The 17,021-nt window shown below is 43.5% G+C and overlaps 2 protein-coding genes across 2 annotated transcripts; one reads left to right on the plus strand and one right to left on the minus strand.

Annotated features, from left to right (window-relative positions):
* Positions 1–36: 36 nt before the first annotated feature.
* Positions 37–3,038, minus strand: LOC308285473 (uncharacterized protein; the record flags this gene model as incomplete). Its single annotated transcript, XM_080726242.1, has 4 exons — positions 37–1,069; positions 1,429–1,528; positions 2,546–2,682; positions 2,825–3,038. The coding sequence occupies 4 exons, from the start codon at positions 3,036–3,038 to the stop codon at positions 87–89; spliced, it is 1,434 nt and encodes a 477-aa protein (XP_080582368.1). The 3' UTR covers positions 37–86.
* A 2,653-nt stretch (positions 3,039–5,691) lies between these two features.
* LOC308284942 (uncharacterized protein) lies at positions 5,692–15,636 on the plus strand (the record flags this gene model as incomplete). Its single annotated transcript, XM_080725666.1, has 12 exons — positions 5,692–5,796; positions 5,904–6,006; positions 7,182–7,326; positions 8,636–8,718; positions 9,498–9,605; positions 11,019–11,137; positions 11,658–11,841; positions 12,263–12,360; positions 13,191–13,265; positions 13,670–14,500; positions 14,644–14,855; positions 14,989–15,636. The coding sequence occupies exons 1-12, from the start codon at positions 5,709–5,711 to the stop codon at positions 15,634–15,636; spliced, it is 2,694 nt and encodes an 897-aa protein (XP_080581792.1). The 5' UTR covers positions 5,692–5,708.
* Positions 15,637–17,021: the final 1,385 nt, after the last annotated feature.

The following is a 17,021-nucleotide window of genomic DNA, read 5'->3' on the forward strand; positions in this document are numbered from 1 at the left end:
GATGTCATCAGATGTGTCAGTAGTAGACCTGTGATTGTCTGGCTACGCGGTGACCGTACGGTTAACGCTGCGGAACGCTCACTAGCTCAGTGTGCTGTTTTCTGGTGGGATTTCAGGCTGGATCGCTGGGTGAAGCATTTGCCGCACAGCGCGCACTCATAGGGCTTTTCCCCGCTGTGGACCACCGCGTGTCTTATGAGGTTGCACTGCTTGGTGAAACTCCTGCCACACTGCAAACAGCTAAAGGGCTTCTCCCCTGTGTGGCTTCTCAGGTGCTCCTTGAGCTGGCTGAACCTCATGAAGCTCTTTGTGCAGTACGTACAACTGAATCTCTTCTCCCCCAGCCCCGATCTCCACGGCGTCCTCATCCGCCTGCCCAGGCTGAAAGCACGAGTATAGCCAGAGTACGGTGAGGCCGAGAGGTTTGGCACCATCAAACCCTCATTCTGATTTCTCATGTCCGGGCCCGAGTTTGTGTACTGATGTTGCACTGACTGTGGGATCAAGCTACTGGCACTGGTGCTAGAGTTAACCTGCGTTAATGTGCCTTGACCCTCCTGAGGTACGTGTATTGTCTGTGGTCTCTTATAACCGAATGTTCTGGCGCGCCTCTTCATCCGTACTGCATTGACCGCGGGTGAAAGCGATTTCCCCACTGAATGAAGAGGCGGCCCTATATCTTCGGGTATAGAGTGAGTCATAGGCAGGCCACTTTGACAAGCAAAGAGCGAGGAACTTTGTTGGTAGTGTTCGGTACTGTACAGGAAGTTTGCTTCACCCGCATCTCTGCCAGGATCGGCGGACCACAGCTGCCTGTCGGCTTCCTCCACGACAAACGTGTGGTCAGAGTCGACCTTGTCTGGCTCCGCCTCCACTTTCTCGTGCTTCACAATGAGTTCCACTCCATCGTCCTGGAGTGCACCGAGTCGCTGCTCTGGGTAAGGGTCGAGGCATTCTGCCGAGGAGAGTTGCGGTCCAGCGCTGGGAGGCTCTTCGGCTGAGGGGTAGTGCTCTGCAAAAACGTCGGCCCCGGCAGGATGTGTGTCTTCAAAGCACGGCGGCGCACCAGCTTCAGAAACAAAGAGAAACAGAAATGAGAAAACATTCAATCATACATTCATAGCTATGTCTAAAATTGGTTGGTGCGTTCATAGGCAAGTACAGTAGATATTATAGAGTGTGTGTGTGTGTGTTTGTGTCAAATAGAAGTTTGTACATATTGGCATGTGTAGTTCCTTAACTTCCTTTATACTGGAAAATGATAGTCATATTGCATTACTTTCTTCATGCCTTTTTAGTTACACATAACAGTGGTGTTTATAGGCCTTATGTTATTGAAATTACATTTCTATTTCTGAATTTAAATCATTTGATTTGAACAAATCATGTTTATTGACCCTTCATGGAAGCGCGTGCTTTGTCACCCACCTATGTTGTCGTGTGAGTCGATCTTCCATACATCCTCCTCTGCGGTTTCCTCTTTGATTACGATGGGTCCAGTTCCACCAGCATGTTCCAGGTCTACACACTGCAGCAGGGGACCATGTATTAAACCATACGCTCAAGTGCAGACTATAAAAAAGGTATTGAACAAGTAACCCCACCTTTTGCCATTATGCTTGTCAAAATGTGTTTATTTGCATTATTTGTGTGTATGTTAACCAGCTCAGTGGCCTTGTGGTAGAGTGTCCTCTGCCCTGAGACTGAGAGGTCGGGGTTCAATCTGGTGGTGGTGCGTTCTAGGTTTTTTCTGAGCGATACGATAATCATTCCCTGCACGACATGTGAGTGGTCATGGAAAGCACGTTTTCAACGGATGAAATGGTTAGTAGAGGGCTGTGCTTTTTTTCAAAAACATTCTGCATGCTATACTATGAATATATAGCGTAACAGTAACACGGTAGAACACACCACTGGTTCAATCCCTCAGCCCGGTCATACCAAAGACTATAAAAAATCACACCCAATGTGAAGTGAGCGGTGGTCGTGCTTGCATAACGTCTGCTACACACACGTTTTGCTATGGCAAAACGCTGAGGAAAAAGGCTACAGACATACAACATATGACATCACTAGACAAACATGATGCTACGTACACACATTTTACTATGGCAAAACGCTGAGGAAAAAGGCTACAGACACACGCACAACCACGTATAGGAGCTGTTAGTACCGCTCAAAAATGAGACACAGGGCCTCCCTGCTTGGCACTCAGCATCAAGGGTTGGATTGGGGGGGCAGTTCCTGCGACACACTAGTGTCATGTCCAGGGGTGTACATCAAGCCGCAGGTTAACGACAGGGTTACGATTTATGCTGAAATGATAAATCTGTTGCTTAAGTTGGTGGTAGTCCAATTTATAGCAATAAACATTTTCACAAAATACCCAGTGTTAATCTAAATCTAAAAACTTCACTGTACAAATGAAATCAAATTACACTCCACAGACTAAGAATTTGACTATCTGTGAACCTGTGGGAGATGGTCACTCAGGTGACAGGTCATGTATATTTTAGCTGTGGGGAGGGTGGTGGTCGTGCATTACCTGAGGGGGTTGCATAATCTCTACTGCAGTCACCATTGGTCTGTCCCAGGCCGGGGGCGTGGGGTCTCTCTCTTCCTGGTTCAACATTACCTTGACCAGCGGAGGACATCGTACCACTGTTGTTGGGGGATAAAAACCTGCAGGAAAAAACAACATTACAAAATGTTCCAAGTGACTGCATAGCTTAATACCACCACGACACACACACAACTAACGTTCCTGGTGTTATGCATAACATCTGGATGCTAATAGTAATAACATGCTCATAGCTCAACTTACACTTTCTCCTGGCCCTCATCCGTGTTCTCTTCAGCTCTCCCTCCATTGACGCGCACTTGTTCTTTAGCAGATCGATGTCTCGTTGAGACGCGGTGATCTCCAGACGCAGAACGGCACAACTGTCGTCGACGCGTCTGTTGATCTCCGCCAGGGCTGCCTTGGCCAGGCTCTCCATGATGGACACCAACTGCGTCTGGAAGCCGCCGTTCTCCATCTTGACAGTTGATACAGTGATCTGATCGTTGCGTCTGTTCAAACTCGCTGGATTAATAATAATAATAATAATAATAACCGCAACAACAAACTCTCAGAAATAAAAATATCTTATGTCAAGATGGAGATAGCGCTTCGTATTAGCTGTTGTTGATGAGTGAGTGCCTCTGATGTTTTTTCCACTGAATTTGTATGGCGCTACGAAATTCTCCTTCCGAGTTCCGACGCACACGTGACGTTGCATGCCGTAAATGTTGGACAATACCCGCAGCACAAAACGATCACGATGACCAAAGTCCAGAGCTACTTCGTATTCTTGATTGATTGATTGAAGAATTTATTAGAAGTTTGCAATAGAAAAAAGTACAGTTTCATGACAGTACAAATCACTGGTACAAGGTCAACTAAAAGGAGATCCTAGAAAGCCGAGGCTTATTTCCACAGGAACCACACTTTAAGTATCTCATATAACATTGAAAGACAGACGGATAGAACATAGTACTTTATCTAGGATAATATCAGTTTCAAAAGCATAACATCAAATACAAAGGCAGAAAAAAGAATAATAAAAGGGGGGGGGGGGCTAGATAGATAGATAGATAGGTCTACCTTTATTATCCCAAGGGGGGAAATCAGTTGCCCAGAGGCAGCACAGCAGTATTTACAAAGTTACAGAGAAGTAAGAAGAAAAAAATAAAAGAAACAAGAACAGAGCTAGTACAGTTAAGAGCAAGGTACAACAAGAGAGTGAACGAATATATAAATATATACATATTATTAAACACTAAAAACACTTTTTCATGTCAAGGATCCCGAGATTGACGCTCTATTTGAAAAAATATGTTTACGGCTCTAGCAGTGATTCCCAACCATTCATTTCAATTATTACATTATTATAAGCCCCTATTTAATGGCATTTCTATCTCTGGGAATCTATTACAATCAATGTTAATTTAACTCGGAGAGTGTATCAATTTGGTTCCTAACTATCATTTAGCTGAGGACCCCCTGGAACTCCCTCAAGGACCCCTGTGGGTCCCCGGACCCCACTTTGAGAACCAATGTGTATTTCTGGCTAGGCGCTACAGTGGTGCGTTGCTGCCCCTCACTGGACCAAGAAGACATTATCCCCCATTGAGGGTCTATATACTATAGGCACATGCTCAGATATTATTGGGGTCAGTGGCCCCTCTCTTGATATCCTGGCTTCCCAGCATTGAGTTTCACTACTACTAGGCCTACTACATCTGCAAACACTGAATATGCACCGTCTCCTTTCCCTGTCAAACTGTTCAAAAGCACATGTGAACTGAATGAAATCCTATCTGGAGGGGAGAGAACAGGTGGTGGAGGTGAACGGAACCTTGTCCTGTATATGTCTTGTATATTATCGTATGACTTTAAATGTCTTGATGAATTGAATACACAGGACCACAATGGAAACACACCCCATAGTAAACTGTTAATACACATGTTAATACGAACGCACGCACACACAGCACATATTTGTTCATAATTATTTACACAGCATCAGGCTACCCCACTTCAACCCACAGGACCCCAACCTATAGCTAAGTAATAATAACTCATTTATATAGCACCTGAAAGATGAATGGGAAATAGGCTCACTTAAAATAACCTTTAAGTTTATGAACAATCCAGAAAACCTTAAAAAGATAGCCTATATATATATATATATATATATATATATATATATATATATATATATATATATATATATATATATATATATATATATACCCAGTCTCACACAGGCAGACATGGATTAATATAACTGATTCTGCAGTTCAATATATGCAGCAATATGAGCCACACAGAAAAAGAGAAAACACAGCAAGAGAGACACTCAGGAAGTCAACAGGGGAAGTTTAGTGGTTTCTTGCGTCACCATTTTCTGCTGCTGCTTGTGTCCCGGTGCACAGAGTGAAGGTAGGAACATTCGCATTCTCTTTTTTTAAAAGCTAATTGTTCTTATATTTCCATGTCGAACCATCACTACCACGAGGTAGAGAATGAGGGATGGCTGACTGAAGGATGTAGATGCAGGTGTCAAAGAAATGGATAGGTGGGGTAGGCTGTACCTCCACAGATGAGACTATGTATCTTCAAGGCTTGGAGTCACAGGCGTAGAGAGAATACTTGACTTCCGCTAAACTGTGAGAAAACCTACAATGGCCGTGACAGGCAGGCAAGCAAGAGAGGTGAGCAACAGTAGCTTATAGGGTCTACACTACAGGCACAAGGCCTGAGCTGAGGTGTAAGGTACCACCAGTTCAGAAGCAAACACGGCAATGACTGAGTTGATAAGATTCAATAATTACACCAGTAAAATAGGAGAACTACAAGGGTAAGGGTGTGGCCTGATTATTGAAAATAAAACGAGGGCATGGGGGGAAGTGTAGAGTGACACATACAGTATGCAGTGGATTCTGAGCACAGCACTTCATTTTGGATTAACTGCTGAGACTGTTGTGAAGTTGGTGTACACGTGAACTTAACTGCTTTCTTTCGCAGGGTTGTCTGCAAGACACCAGTGGCAGTATGCCCTGACACTGCACTACCACAATACGGCCAACAAACATACTAGCACCACTTCTGAACAGAACAGGCCCAGTCTGGATGTGAGCTGTGCTCTGTCGAAGGGAACAAGATGCGGAGAGGCCGTAAGAAAGGGGCGAACAAGGAGAAGGTGTTTGGTTGTGATCTGCTGGAGCATCTGACTGCTTGCAGTCAAGAGAGTAAGTCAAGGGCTTGCATTCCATAATGATGCTGTACATTATTTTCTGATGCTGGTCTCACCTGGTCCAGTCTGTCCCTGACTAAATACATTTTGCTTCTTCCTCAGTTCCACCGGTTCTGCGGAGCTGTAGTGAGTTTATTGAAGAGCATGGAGTTGTGGATGGAATATATAGGTTGTCTGGGGTGTCATCCAACATACAGAAATTAAGGTATGATGTGTGTATGCAACAGTAGTATGCTATTTATTATTACATTGTTTTATATTGTTCTATTCCACTACATTACAAATATTTATTTAAATAAGATACTACCGAGTGGAAAAGGCGGCACTCCAAAACAAATGATGCAAGATTGGCTCAGATGCAATTTCTCATTGAAGAGAACTTGTTTCGGCACTCAACCTTTCCTCAGAGCAGATTAAAAAGTGATAATGGGGGTGTAGGGCCCTCTTTTAAACCTACATGTAATCACCCCCAACTGTGTGGGGGTGGAGGTTCTTGCAACAATTCACAGATCATGAAGAAATCCCATACATTAATTGTCTTTCTTATAATCACATTATACAATCATGGTTGAAATCTAAATGGCACAGAATGACCACATCAGGGACTCAAAACACAGCTGAAACAACTAAAAGTAGACCTCAGAAACTCCAGTAGGATTAACAGTGCAAATTCCTTGTTTATAAGAAAGGTTTGTAGGAAAAGTCATCATTCAAGCTCTGTGGTTGCATGGAGTTGATAGATCTAAAACATTTCTCTCTGAGATAACAATTTGGTGAGGTTACCCCCTCTAGGCGTATAGTAACTTGTTCGACCCCTACAAAACAAAGCGCAGAGATGGGGGTGAACCATAATTTGCCTCAAAGTAGTGTTTAGCCATGGCATATTCATATTCAATGTTTCCAATGTTTTTGTTCAGAGATCCTCAATTTTAGGCATGTTTTTGTTTGGCCGATGTAGGATAACGGATCCTGTCAAATGACAGGAGAACAATTTGTAATTGGTGCTATTGTGGCATCGTGCACAACGTCCAAATCTATAGCTGCCCTTGAGGGACAGCCAGGTGAAACAGTCAGGACTAAATGTTGAGTGAACCAATTTGTCTCTCAGTCGTTATGTTATGGAGCACAGTTTCCATCTGTAACATAGGTCAATGTTTTAGTATTATTTGTTTGATTTGAAATGTGACACAAAACACATGGAGGCTTCACACCTTTTTTATGTTTTGTTAGCAAATCGTTCCTTGGAATCTGTTGAGCCTGGTTCACAGACGGATATTTTTTGGGTATCCTCTATTTAAAAAAAGAAATTCTAGTCTTGCATGCATTGTGTGGGTGTGCGTGTGCGTGTGTTTTTAACCATGAGCTTGTCTGCCTATCTAGGAGTGAGTTTGACAGTGACTCAAGCCCAGATCTCCACAAGGACTTGTACCTGCAGGACATCCACTGTGTTAGTTCTCTGTGCAAGGCCTACTTCAGAGAGCTGCCCAACCCTTTGCTTACATATCAGCTCTATGACAAGTTTGCTGTGAGTAACTCTTTCAATCTTTTCTAATATGTAATCAAAGTCACACCAACATGGCACCCCTATTATGGACATTTCATTAGGGGAAGATAATAGGCTACTTTCAAGATGTTCAAAAACAGCAAAAGCTCACAGTCGCATCACAACTTGTGTTGTGAGCTTGTAGATAGTGTATTTAGCTATTTGTTGTTTTATCATAACAGTTTTAACAATCTGCTCTGCATTGCAAAAACGAATATATTTAACACGCGCAGGCGCAATATGGGCAGATTTCCATGAAACATAATGTGCCCAACAATGACCCTACAGCACACATGGGCAACTGGCGGCCCGGGGGCCACATGCGGCCCTCACCTTCACTTAATGCGGCCCGTAGATTAATACCGGAATACTGATATATTACTGATTTCAGCTGTTACAATTCCAAACATGACCTGTCAGCTTAATGACTAGTATTATTATTATTATTTTTTATGTCCAATGTATTTGTATTTAAGTTCATAAAGTTAACATGAGTATATAACTAAATGCGTTTGAAATCAAAATTGAAAATCAAATAAATGTTACATTTCAGGATTCCAATTAAAAAAGAACAAAAACAAATCAGGATCCAATTCAAATGCGTTTTGAGCTTGTAGATCGGCTATTTTTGCTTCTTTTGTATGAGATTCTAGAATGACGTAGGACACAGCAATATGCAATGTGGCCCTCTAGAGTGAAGGTGGAAATATAGTGGCCCTCGCCATCATCAAAGTTGCCCACCCCTGCCCTACAGATTTTGGTGGCCCCAAGACATCTCAAATTATAATGGGTAGATGAACTTGCAAAGTACATTCATGCCCCCTGGAGGAACAGCTCTTGACTATGTGCATGACCTTTCTTCTTGTACCACCCTCAGGCCAAAATGTCAACTTTGCACACTCATAATATTAAGATATCTCATAATCTAAAAGGCAGATTGCAGGATGAACAATGCGGATTTGGTGACCCAGTGGCCTTTCCTAATTAAAGCCTCTAGGGCCTAGGGGCAGGGCTTTTACAAGCAACTTGCCCAAATAACTTTTCGTAAGAAAAACTCATTGACCAATAAAGAATCACACCACCAGACTCTGTGTGCAAGGGGCAAGGGCCTTTTAGGCTGTCCACATGCATGTTGTTACTACAGGCCTTTAGCCTTGTTTACCTAAACCCCACATGCATGTTGTTACTACAGGCCTTTAGCCTTGTTTACCTAAACCCCACATGCATGTTGTTACTACAGGCCTTTAGCCTTGTTTACCTAAACCCCACATGCATGGTTTTGTTACTACAGGAGGCTGTGGCCATTCAGCTGGAGGAAGAACGTCTAGTAAAAATCAAAGATGTGCTTAAAGAGCTCCCACTACCCCATTACAGGTAATACAACTAACACGACACTTCCAAATCTTGAGAGTCAATTTAACTGGTGAGAATTGAATCCCTAATGAAAAAAAAAAACCCTAACCCTGTAGCCTAAGGTCGACGGGTGTTTCGGGTCTCGCAACATCATACACCCTCGCCCAGGTGACCCAGCCAGGGTTGATCAAGTCCCGACTTACGTCCCAGTAGCTATCTACGATCAGTCCTATTAGGGAAAGACCAGGGTCACTCAATGCGCTGCACCGGAACTACTCTGCCGGGATTGGGGGCAGCGGCCACTCTGGCGCGTGGAAGAACTAGGCTCTATGGGTTGACTCCTGGCCGGGCTCCTCCTACGTCTCACCAGGTCCTCTCCTGCTCTCACCAGGTCCAGAACCTGTGCGTTGCACCAGACTCCCTAAATAGTGCTATGTCTTATTAATCACTCTTAAACCCTATGTAATTGACCGGAGTCACCCAGGACTACACTAATATCTATCGAACATATCCAATCTACAAGCTACAATGACAATGACAGCAATGTGTAGTGAGTGAGCTTGTAGATCTGCTATTTTGGCAATATGTTTGCCCCAGCATATCGACACTTTCACGTTGTTAAGTCATACGGGTGCACCTGGATGAAACTGACTACATTTTCACAGTATTTGTTCTGAGGCCTATTTGTTTGGTTTCCCTGCCCTCCTCTGAGCAACTACCGGTATATTAGGTCAGTCATTTGAACTCTTTGCATTTGTATTTCTTATTTTTAAAGCAACACTATACCTGGTTTCTTTCAGGACACTGGAGTTTCTGATGTGTCACCTCGTCAAGATGGCTTCCTATTCCTCAGAGACCAACATGCATGCCAGGAACCTAGCCATTGTCTGGGCCCCCAATCTACTCAGGTGGGTTCATGTCTGTTAAATACATGGATAGGTGGGGCACGTGTTTTATGCCTACTTAAAGTAAAACCCAGAGAGTTCATTTAACTCGGAGTGCTTAAATTGCGGGATTGAATTAAACATTATTTTAACCAATCTGTATAGTAGTTTGTTCATATAAATAGCAGTGGTTGGATGTGGTCTCGCTACTCTTCCACTTTCAATCCTGGGGGATATGGGTAGAACACAGGCCATTGACAATATGTCGATAAGGTTATTTGAAGCAGATGGCAGATTGGACACTAAATGGACAGCCATCTTTATTGTAGGCTGGAGATCATTGCAATTACTTCTCTTTGTCAGGACAGTTTATGAAGTATAATTTAAATAGACAGTCAGAATCTTGCAGTGTACCTTGAAGCATCCTTGAGCAAGATGATGAAAATGGCTTGTTCTCTTCACTCTGACACCTCCCATGAAATGAGTAGGCTACACTATGTACTCTGTCATATAACTGTTGGATTTTCATGTCTACATTCCAACTTAAATTACGTTTAATTAGAGAAACCTATAGGTTTGAGGCATAGCAAGGATGCTGATGAGAACCTGCCTTAAATAGTAGATCGGAGAGGCTTATTGTCGGTATCAGCCAAAGTGAGGGAGTCTATCCCGGTTTCGCAATGCACTATACCAGTGGGAGATGGATCGCTGAGGTGGTGCGCAACACCTACCAAACCATCAGCTCCCAGTACTTACCAAACATTGACTTGCTGCACCCAAGCCTTGCTACCCATGCATAGGCTGAGTTGAAGCGCCCGGGATCGAACGCATGACCTTGAGGTCGGAAGAAGAGTGCTCTACCGACTAAGCTACCTGTATACAAGATGATACTGATGCTGTGTTAAAGTCATGTATAGGGCTGTCACAATTATTACATAATCGTCTAATCGTGATTATTTGACATTATCGCAATTATTTTGTCATAATCGTCATAATCGTGAATGTTGAAAAATGTCCGAAATAGTGGAAATAGCAGATCTACAAGCTCACAACGCGTCGCATCGCGACACGTTGTGAGCTTGTAGATCGGCTATATCAAAGTTATTTTTTAAGTAGTATGTTGTCAAATATGTCAGTAATTTCTTTGTATATTTAGGTTATGTGTCTTATCTACCATGTACAACTTCAAAGCCTAAAAGCCAAACAGAAATGTAATTATCAACGACAAAAACACAATTAAATCGTTAATCGCCAATTATTTGAGTGACAATTAATCATCATGTAAAATGGCATATCGTGACAGCCCTAGTCATCATGTATGTATGAAATAAACAGACATAAACCCAATTTTTTACCCCTCCCTCCTTTCCATTCTTCCCTCCCTCCTTCCCTCCTTCCCCCGTTCCTTCCTTCCCCCCTTCCTTCCCATACATGAAGGTCCAAGGACATTGAGACCTCGGGGTTCAACGGTACAGCAGCCTTCATGGAGGTGAGGGTCCAGTCTATTGTGGTCGAGTTTATCCTCACCCACGGGCCACAGCTGTTCCCTGAACAAGGTAATTAATCCCCACATTCTCGGTCACACACACCCGCACACACACACACACACACACACACACACATAGGGCTGTCACAATTATTACATAATAGTCTAATCGTGATTATTTGACATTATCGCAATTATTTTGTTATAATCGTCATAATCGTGAATGTTGAAACATTTCAGAAATAGTGGAAATAGCGGCTATTTCCACTATCAATGTTACTTTTTAAGTAGTAAGTTGTCAAATATGTCAGTAATGTATTTGTGTATTTAGGTTATGTATCATATCTACCATATGCAACTTCAAAGCCTAAAAGCCAAACAGAAATGTAATTATCAAGGACAAAAACACAATTAAATCGTTAATCGCCAATTATTTGAATGACAATTAATCGTCATGTAAAATGTCATATCGTGACAGCCCTGCACACACACGCGCGCACACGCACGCACGCACGCACGCACGCACGCACGCACACACACACACACACACACACACAGGCAGCTAACTAACTTCCTCCTGCCTCGCGCAGCAGGTGTGCAAGCTGCAAGGCGGAAGTCCCTCCCTCCATCCCCTACAGCGGTGTCCAGTCTGGAGGAGCCGTTACTCCGGCATCATGCTTCCGTTCAGTGTACCAACAGTTATGGTAACATCAGCCCTGGTGACGGTCCCCTGGCTATGAGATCCTACCATTCTATCATTGAAAACACTGAGAAGTAAGTGATGGGAGTGAGATTTACAAGCCAGTACTCATCCTGGTTTATTTTAGATTCATAGCAACATATGTTTTTTCAGAGAACTCTAAGAATTTAGATTTTAGAACATAGCAGATCTACAAGCTCACTGTGCGTCACTTAAAAGTGTTTGAAACCTTTTTTGAATATATTGCATTTTCTAACACAAATCTTCTCTTCTGGTAGTACCCTGGCACAAAACATTTTCAGATGGGGGCCCGCGGCCAAATATATTTTAATTTGGCTGCTCCATTTGAGAATTACTGAGTTAGAAGACATTTGTAGAATCGGCGTCAGGTCTTAACGGTTTAATAGCACCAGGAAGCGAGACACTATACTGTTTAGGTACATGAATGCATTGCATGACGTCAATGCATTGCATGACGTGTATTATGTTCTCCAGGAGGAAAGGGTCCCTCAAAGGGAGGAAGTGGATGTCCATCTTCAACATCGGAGGACGGTTCCATGACCAACGACGGAGGAACAAGCACTCAACCAAAGGTACATCTCCTCAACTTAATCAATTAGTGGTTCTAATGGAATTGTACCTGCCCATAAAGCATCAATCGTTGCCATCCAAAAGCACAGATATAAAAAGCTAGATACCTCCTCCGCCGCTGCAGTTCATTGGCGCGACTGGTAAAAGAGGACTGGCAAGCTTCCGGAATTCTGAAGGACGGATGCTCGGTAGGCCATGCGGGACTCCCTCTTTCCAACTGCAGGGGGCAGAGTGCCTTTCACAGTTCCACAGTTCCGCACTTCTTGCCAGTCCTCTTTTACCAACGCCCCAGAGCTGAGGAGGCATGTACCTTTATATGTCTATGTCCAAAAGCGCTGCTTTTCGGGAAATGGACAAAATAACCTGTGTTCCAAAGTAATTATTGTATTGGTTCAATATTTATGAAACCCACAGATACACTTATTCAATTTCACATAATAATGAGAAAATAGAAGAAATTGCCAATGCAACACACTGTGAGCTTGTAGAGCACATTTGTTACTTTTGTGTGACACTGTAGTATGACAAAGTAAAGTGAGGAAAAATATGATATAACTAGAAATACTGTTCCTACGAAACAGTGTGGGCTCGCTTGTGACTATATTCTGTAGCGTGCTAACTGTCATGTGAAGCTCAACCAATACTCCAGCTAACACCACTCCCAGATTCTTTCCACCAACTGCGCCTCATTGGCTAAGGGCCCTGCCTTTGTACTGTCTGCGGCGGAAATATGCTCACTATATAAATAATAAGGATAGCATAGTGTTCTCGCCTTTCAGGCGAGCCCACAATTACTTGAGGATTTTAATAGGATATTATGGCTTAATTTCAGAGAAAAGCAGTACTTCTTTGAGACCAGCCAGGAGCATGGACTGCCTGATCTCCCCGTCCTGTACCAATGATGACGGTACTGGTGGTTGTTCAATAAACTATCTCTAAAGAGCTTTAGAATTGACTTGGCTTTTAGAGTATATGTATTCTATTAGTAATGTTACAATATAGTAGCTGACTGTTATGGAATTAAATCTGTTTTTGTTCCCGATAGTTACATTTTAGAATATGAATTAAGTATCAAACTACCCACTTAACAATATAAATGGGTTTTTGATTTGTCTCTAACAATTAGACTACGTTTAACTTAGGTTTGACTTGAACTTAGATTAGGCTACCAGATGAGTTGGGTTTAATAGAATATAAAATAGTTTCCCATTATGGTCAGAACCAGCTTTTATTATTATTATTATTTGTTGTTGATGATGTTACAGTAGCAGTAGAAGTATCCAGTTCTAACCCACATATCATATATTCCAGGTTCCAGACACCCTGCCCAGCGTCCTCCCTCAACCCACCTGTCACCCCTGGCTGTGCCCTCTCCCCAGCTGGGCTCGGAGGTCACTCCTGGGGGTCTCGGTGGCAGCGGGTATGCTGTGACATACCGCCGGGGCACCGGCGTGGTGAGTGGGGGTTCTGGTACCCAGGGCACGTATAACCTCCTCGACCCCAAAGGAGCAGGGACCACGGGAGCGACCGAGGGCCAGCCCCACCAGTCCAGGTCCCCGGGAATGTCGTCTAAAACGGGCCGGCGGGCGGCCATGCACATCACAGGACCTCAGTACGTTACCGTGCCGCTCCACATCACCTCCAACCTGGCCATGATGCTGCAAGGGGGTGGGGGGACAGTCATCCACTATGGCAGGGAGAAGGACAGAGGAGGGGACAGGGCAGACGGGAAGGAGGGAGGGGTGAAGGTACAGCTGAAAGCCGCAGGGGGAGAAATGGAGCAGGGGAAGGAGGATGGAAGGGCCGATGTCAAGGTGGAGGACATGAAAGGGGACGAGCAGAATGGACAAACTGTGAGACAGGAGGAGGAGGAGGCGGAGACGGAAAGGGGGAGGGAGGAGAAATGCAGTGCAGACGAGGAGGTGAAGGGTGTTGAGGAGACAGAGGTAGGAGTGAAAGAGAAGAGAGATGAGGAGGTGGAAAGGGAAGAATGTTTATCGGAGCCTCCGCAGGAAGAAGGAGCCGACAGCAGAGAGAAAGAGCAAGGTTCTGAGGACCACAACTCCAGCATGGAAGAGAATGGCGATGATGACGATGACAACGATGAAGACACTGAAGATGAAGAAGACGATGAATACATGGGTAATTAGATCATCACGTTCTTCATAACCATGAACACATTTATCATAAATGCTACATCACTACGACAGTGATCCACTTCTTGCTTGCAGTATAATGTCATGTAATATAAGTGTTGCTAATCTTAGACTGGCTAACATTTTCAGAAATGAAAGCCTGCCAGCATATAGCAACTGCTCCAGAGAGTCCAGAATCCCCTGTCTCGGAGGCCGGAGTGTGTGGAGACGACGACAGCGGGTCCGATTTGTCTCATATCCTCAACTCTACTGAGGTCGAGGATGATGTGCAGGAGCTGTCAGGATACGTTCAGGACAACTTTAACTTCCTGGATGATATGGACTGCAGCGTCTCCAACCAGGTACGTGTTAGAGTGTGGGTGTATGAGTGTGTGAGATTGCAGATTGCAGTCTGTATCGTGTAACTTCACAGAACACGCAACCAAAAAAAGTATAAACTATAAACTTGTCTCTGTCCATCTCCTCTTTACACAGATAAATGAGTTCTCTGTTGAAGCTCCATTTTATGAAAATGAGTATGAGTTCATGGAGGTTCCCAGACCCCCGCCGCCTCCATCCACAGAGACAGCCCAGCGGCCGAGGGCTGAAACAGCCCCGCAAATAGAGGCACAGATACCGACCCCGGTGCGCTCGCACAGGCCACTGTCCGCCGACGCCTGCCACCGTCATACGAAGTCCCTCAGCCTGCCTTTCATGTCTCCGCCCTTCTTCCCAGTCGCAATGTCCTCTGAAGACGACGATGAGGAAGAGGAGGATGATGATGACGATGACGATGAGGATGACATGTTCTATAAATCTCTCCCTGCTAATTACTCTCTGCTCTCTAATCTGACATGGTCTGCGCCAGGTGCCAATGGAGAAGACCCCTCCTCACCCCCACAGACAGCTCTGGAACCACAGAGTGTTATTGTGAACACCATTCATGTTGGTGAGTCTCAAAGCTCTGAGCCCACACCACTGGACAGTGAATGTGCCACACATAATGAACTGAACGTTGAGAGGATGGAGCAGGGGGAGCTAAACGACCAGGAGGAACCAGAGCAGAGGAGCCAACTGAAGGGGGGTGATGATTTGGAGGAGGAGGAGGAAGATCCAGAATCAGAAATGCTGATACAAAAGTAAGAACTATATAAGTTAATCGTTTTTCACATATCGTTTTTGTCTGCTTAAGACAAAAAGTCTTGACCAGCACCAGATCAATGCATTTAAATTCAAGAGATTGTTTATGAGAACAAAGGAATCAGCCAATCCACATGTTTCGGTAAATGGCATGTACCGGTCTAATTCATACTTGAGTATAACTCATTTTGCCACCTTCTTTAAACTTATGGCCTAAGTAATTCTTTTAGGATAATTTATTTTTGCCTAAGTCAGCTCCTCATGACACTGGCCACCTCTGGTAAAATATCCTCTTATATCTCCTAATTGAAAAGGACCATGCTGTTCCCACCCCTTTTAGTATAATGGCCTGTGATTTAGATCGAAATAGAGCATGTCTTGGCCTATGTTACTTACTGACTTTTTTGTTGTCTACATCAGGTTTAATCCTATTTAATCCTCTTATGTTACATAGCTAACAGACAGTGTTAATAGTCATAAAACGTTTTGGGTGAAATGATTAAGAAATATCATATAGTTTTGTTTTGGATCAGATTTTTATTTTTCCTTTCAAACGTAAAATGCTTTCAAATGTATTACTTTCGGTAAGCAATATAGTCCTAAACAAAGTATCATTTTGGTTTAAATATAAAAGTCTATTTGAAAACCAAACTAAAACACAAAATGTTATATGAATGAAGTACATTAGACTCTAATGTACTTCATTCATAATATACTTTAAACTCTAATGATGAGTATAATACAGACAGACATATGAACTGTCATTTTCTATCTTTCACCTACAGTACTGCAACAGAAGAAATCCATCATTTAGTTGACACAGGCGTCACAGAAGAGTCTGGAGCTCCATGTGACAAACCCTTCACTTCAGAGTCTTTAGCTGCCTGCCATGAGGGGTTTCCCACACCAAGGACTGAGGACAATGATGAAACAAACAATTTGGCATGCATGCAAATTATAGATGAGGCCCAAAACATGGCACTGAACTCACATCCAATCTCTGAGACGGTTTCTTATTCTATGCAGGAGGAAACTGTAGATTTGTCCGCAGAGATTTTGGAAGATTCCTCTGAAAGCGTGCCAGAGCTTCACAAAATTGATGTTACTACAGACAGGGAAGAAGTGAGGGAGCGAGAGGGGAATACGGTAGAAGAGGGGATCAATACAGTAGAAGGGATGAATATGGTACAAAATCAGGCACAAGAAGAACAGGAGATTAGTTTGGTTTTAAGAAAAGGCAGCCAAAGTTCAGATTTGAAAATAACAGAAAGTGATGAGGAGAAGCTGGAGGGAGATGATGCTCTTGGAAATCATGACATCTGGAGCGAGAGTGAGGACATTATATGTGAAGAATATGACAAAAGTAAGCATGGTGAGGAAAAGGATAC

Source organism: Nannobrachium achirus (assembly GCF_963921795.1).
Source record: "Nannobrachium achirus genome assembly, chromosome: 5".
NCBI classification, from domain to species: domain Eukaryota; kingdom Metazoa; phylum Chordata; class Actinopteri; order Myctophiformes; family Myctophidae; genus Nannobrachium; species Nannobrachium achirus.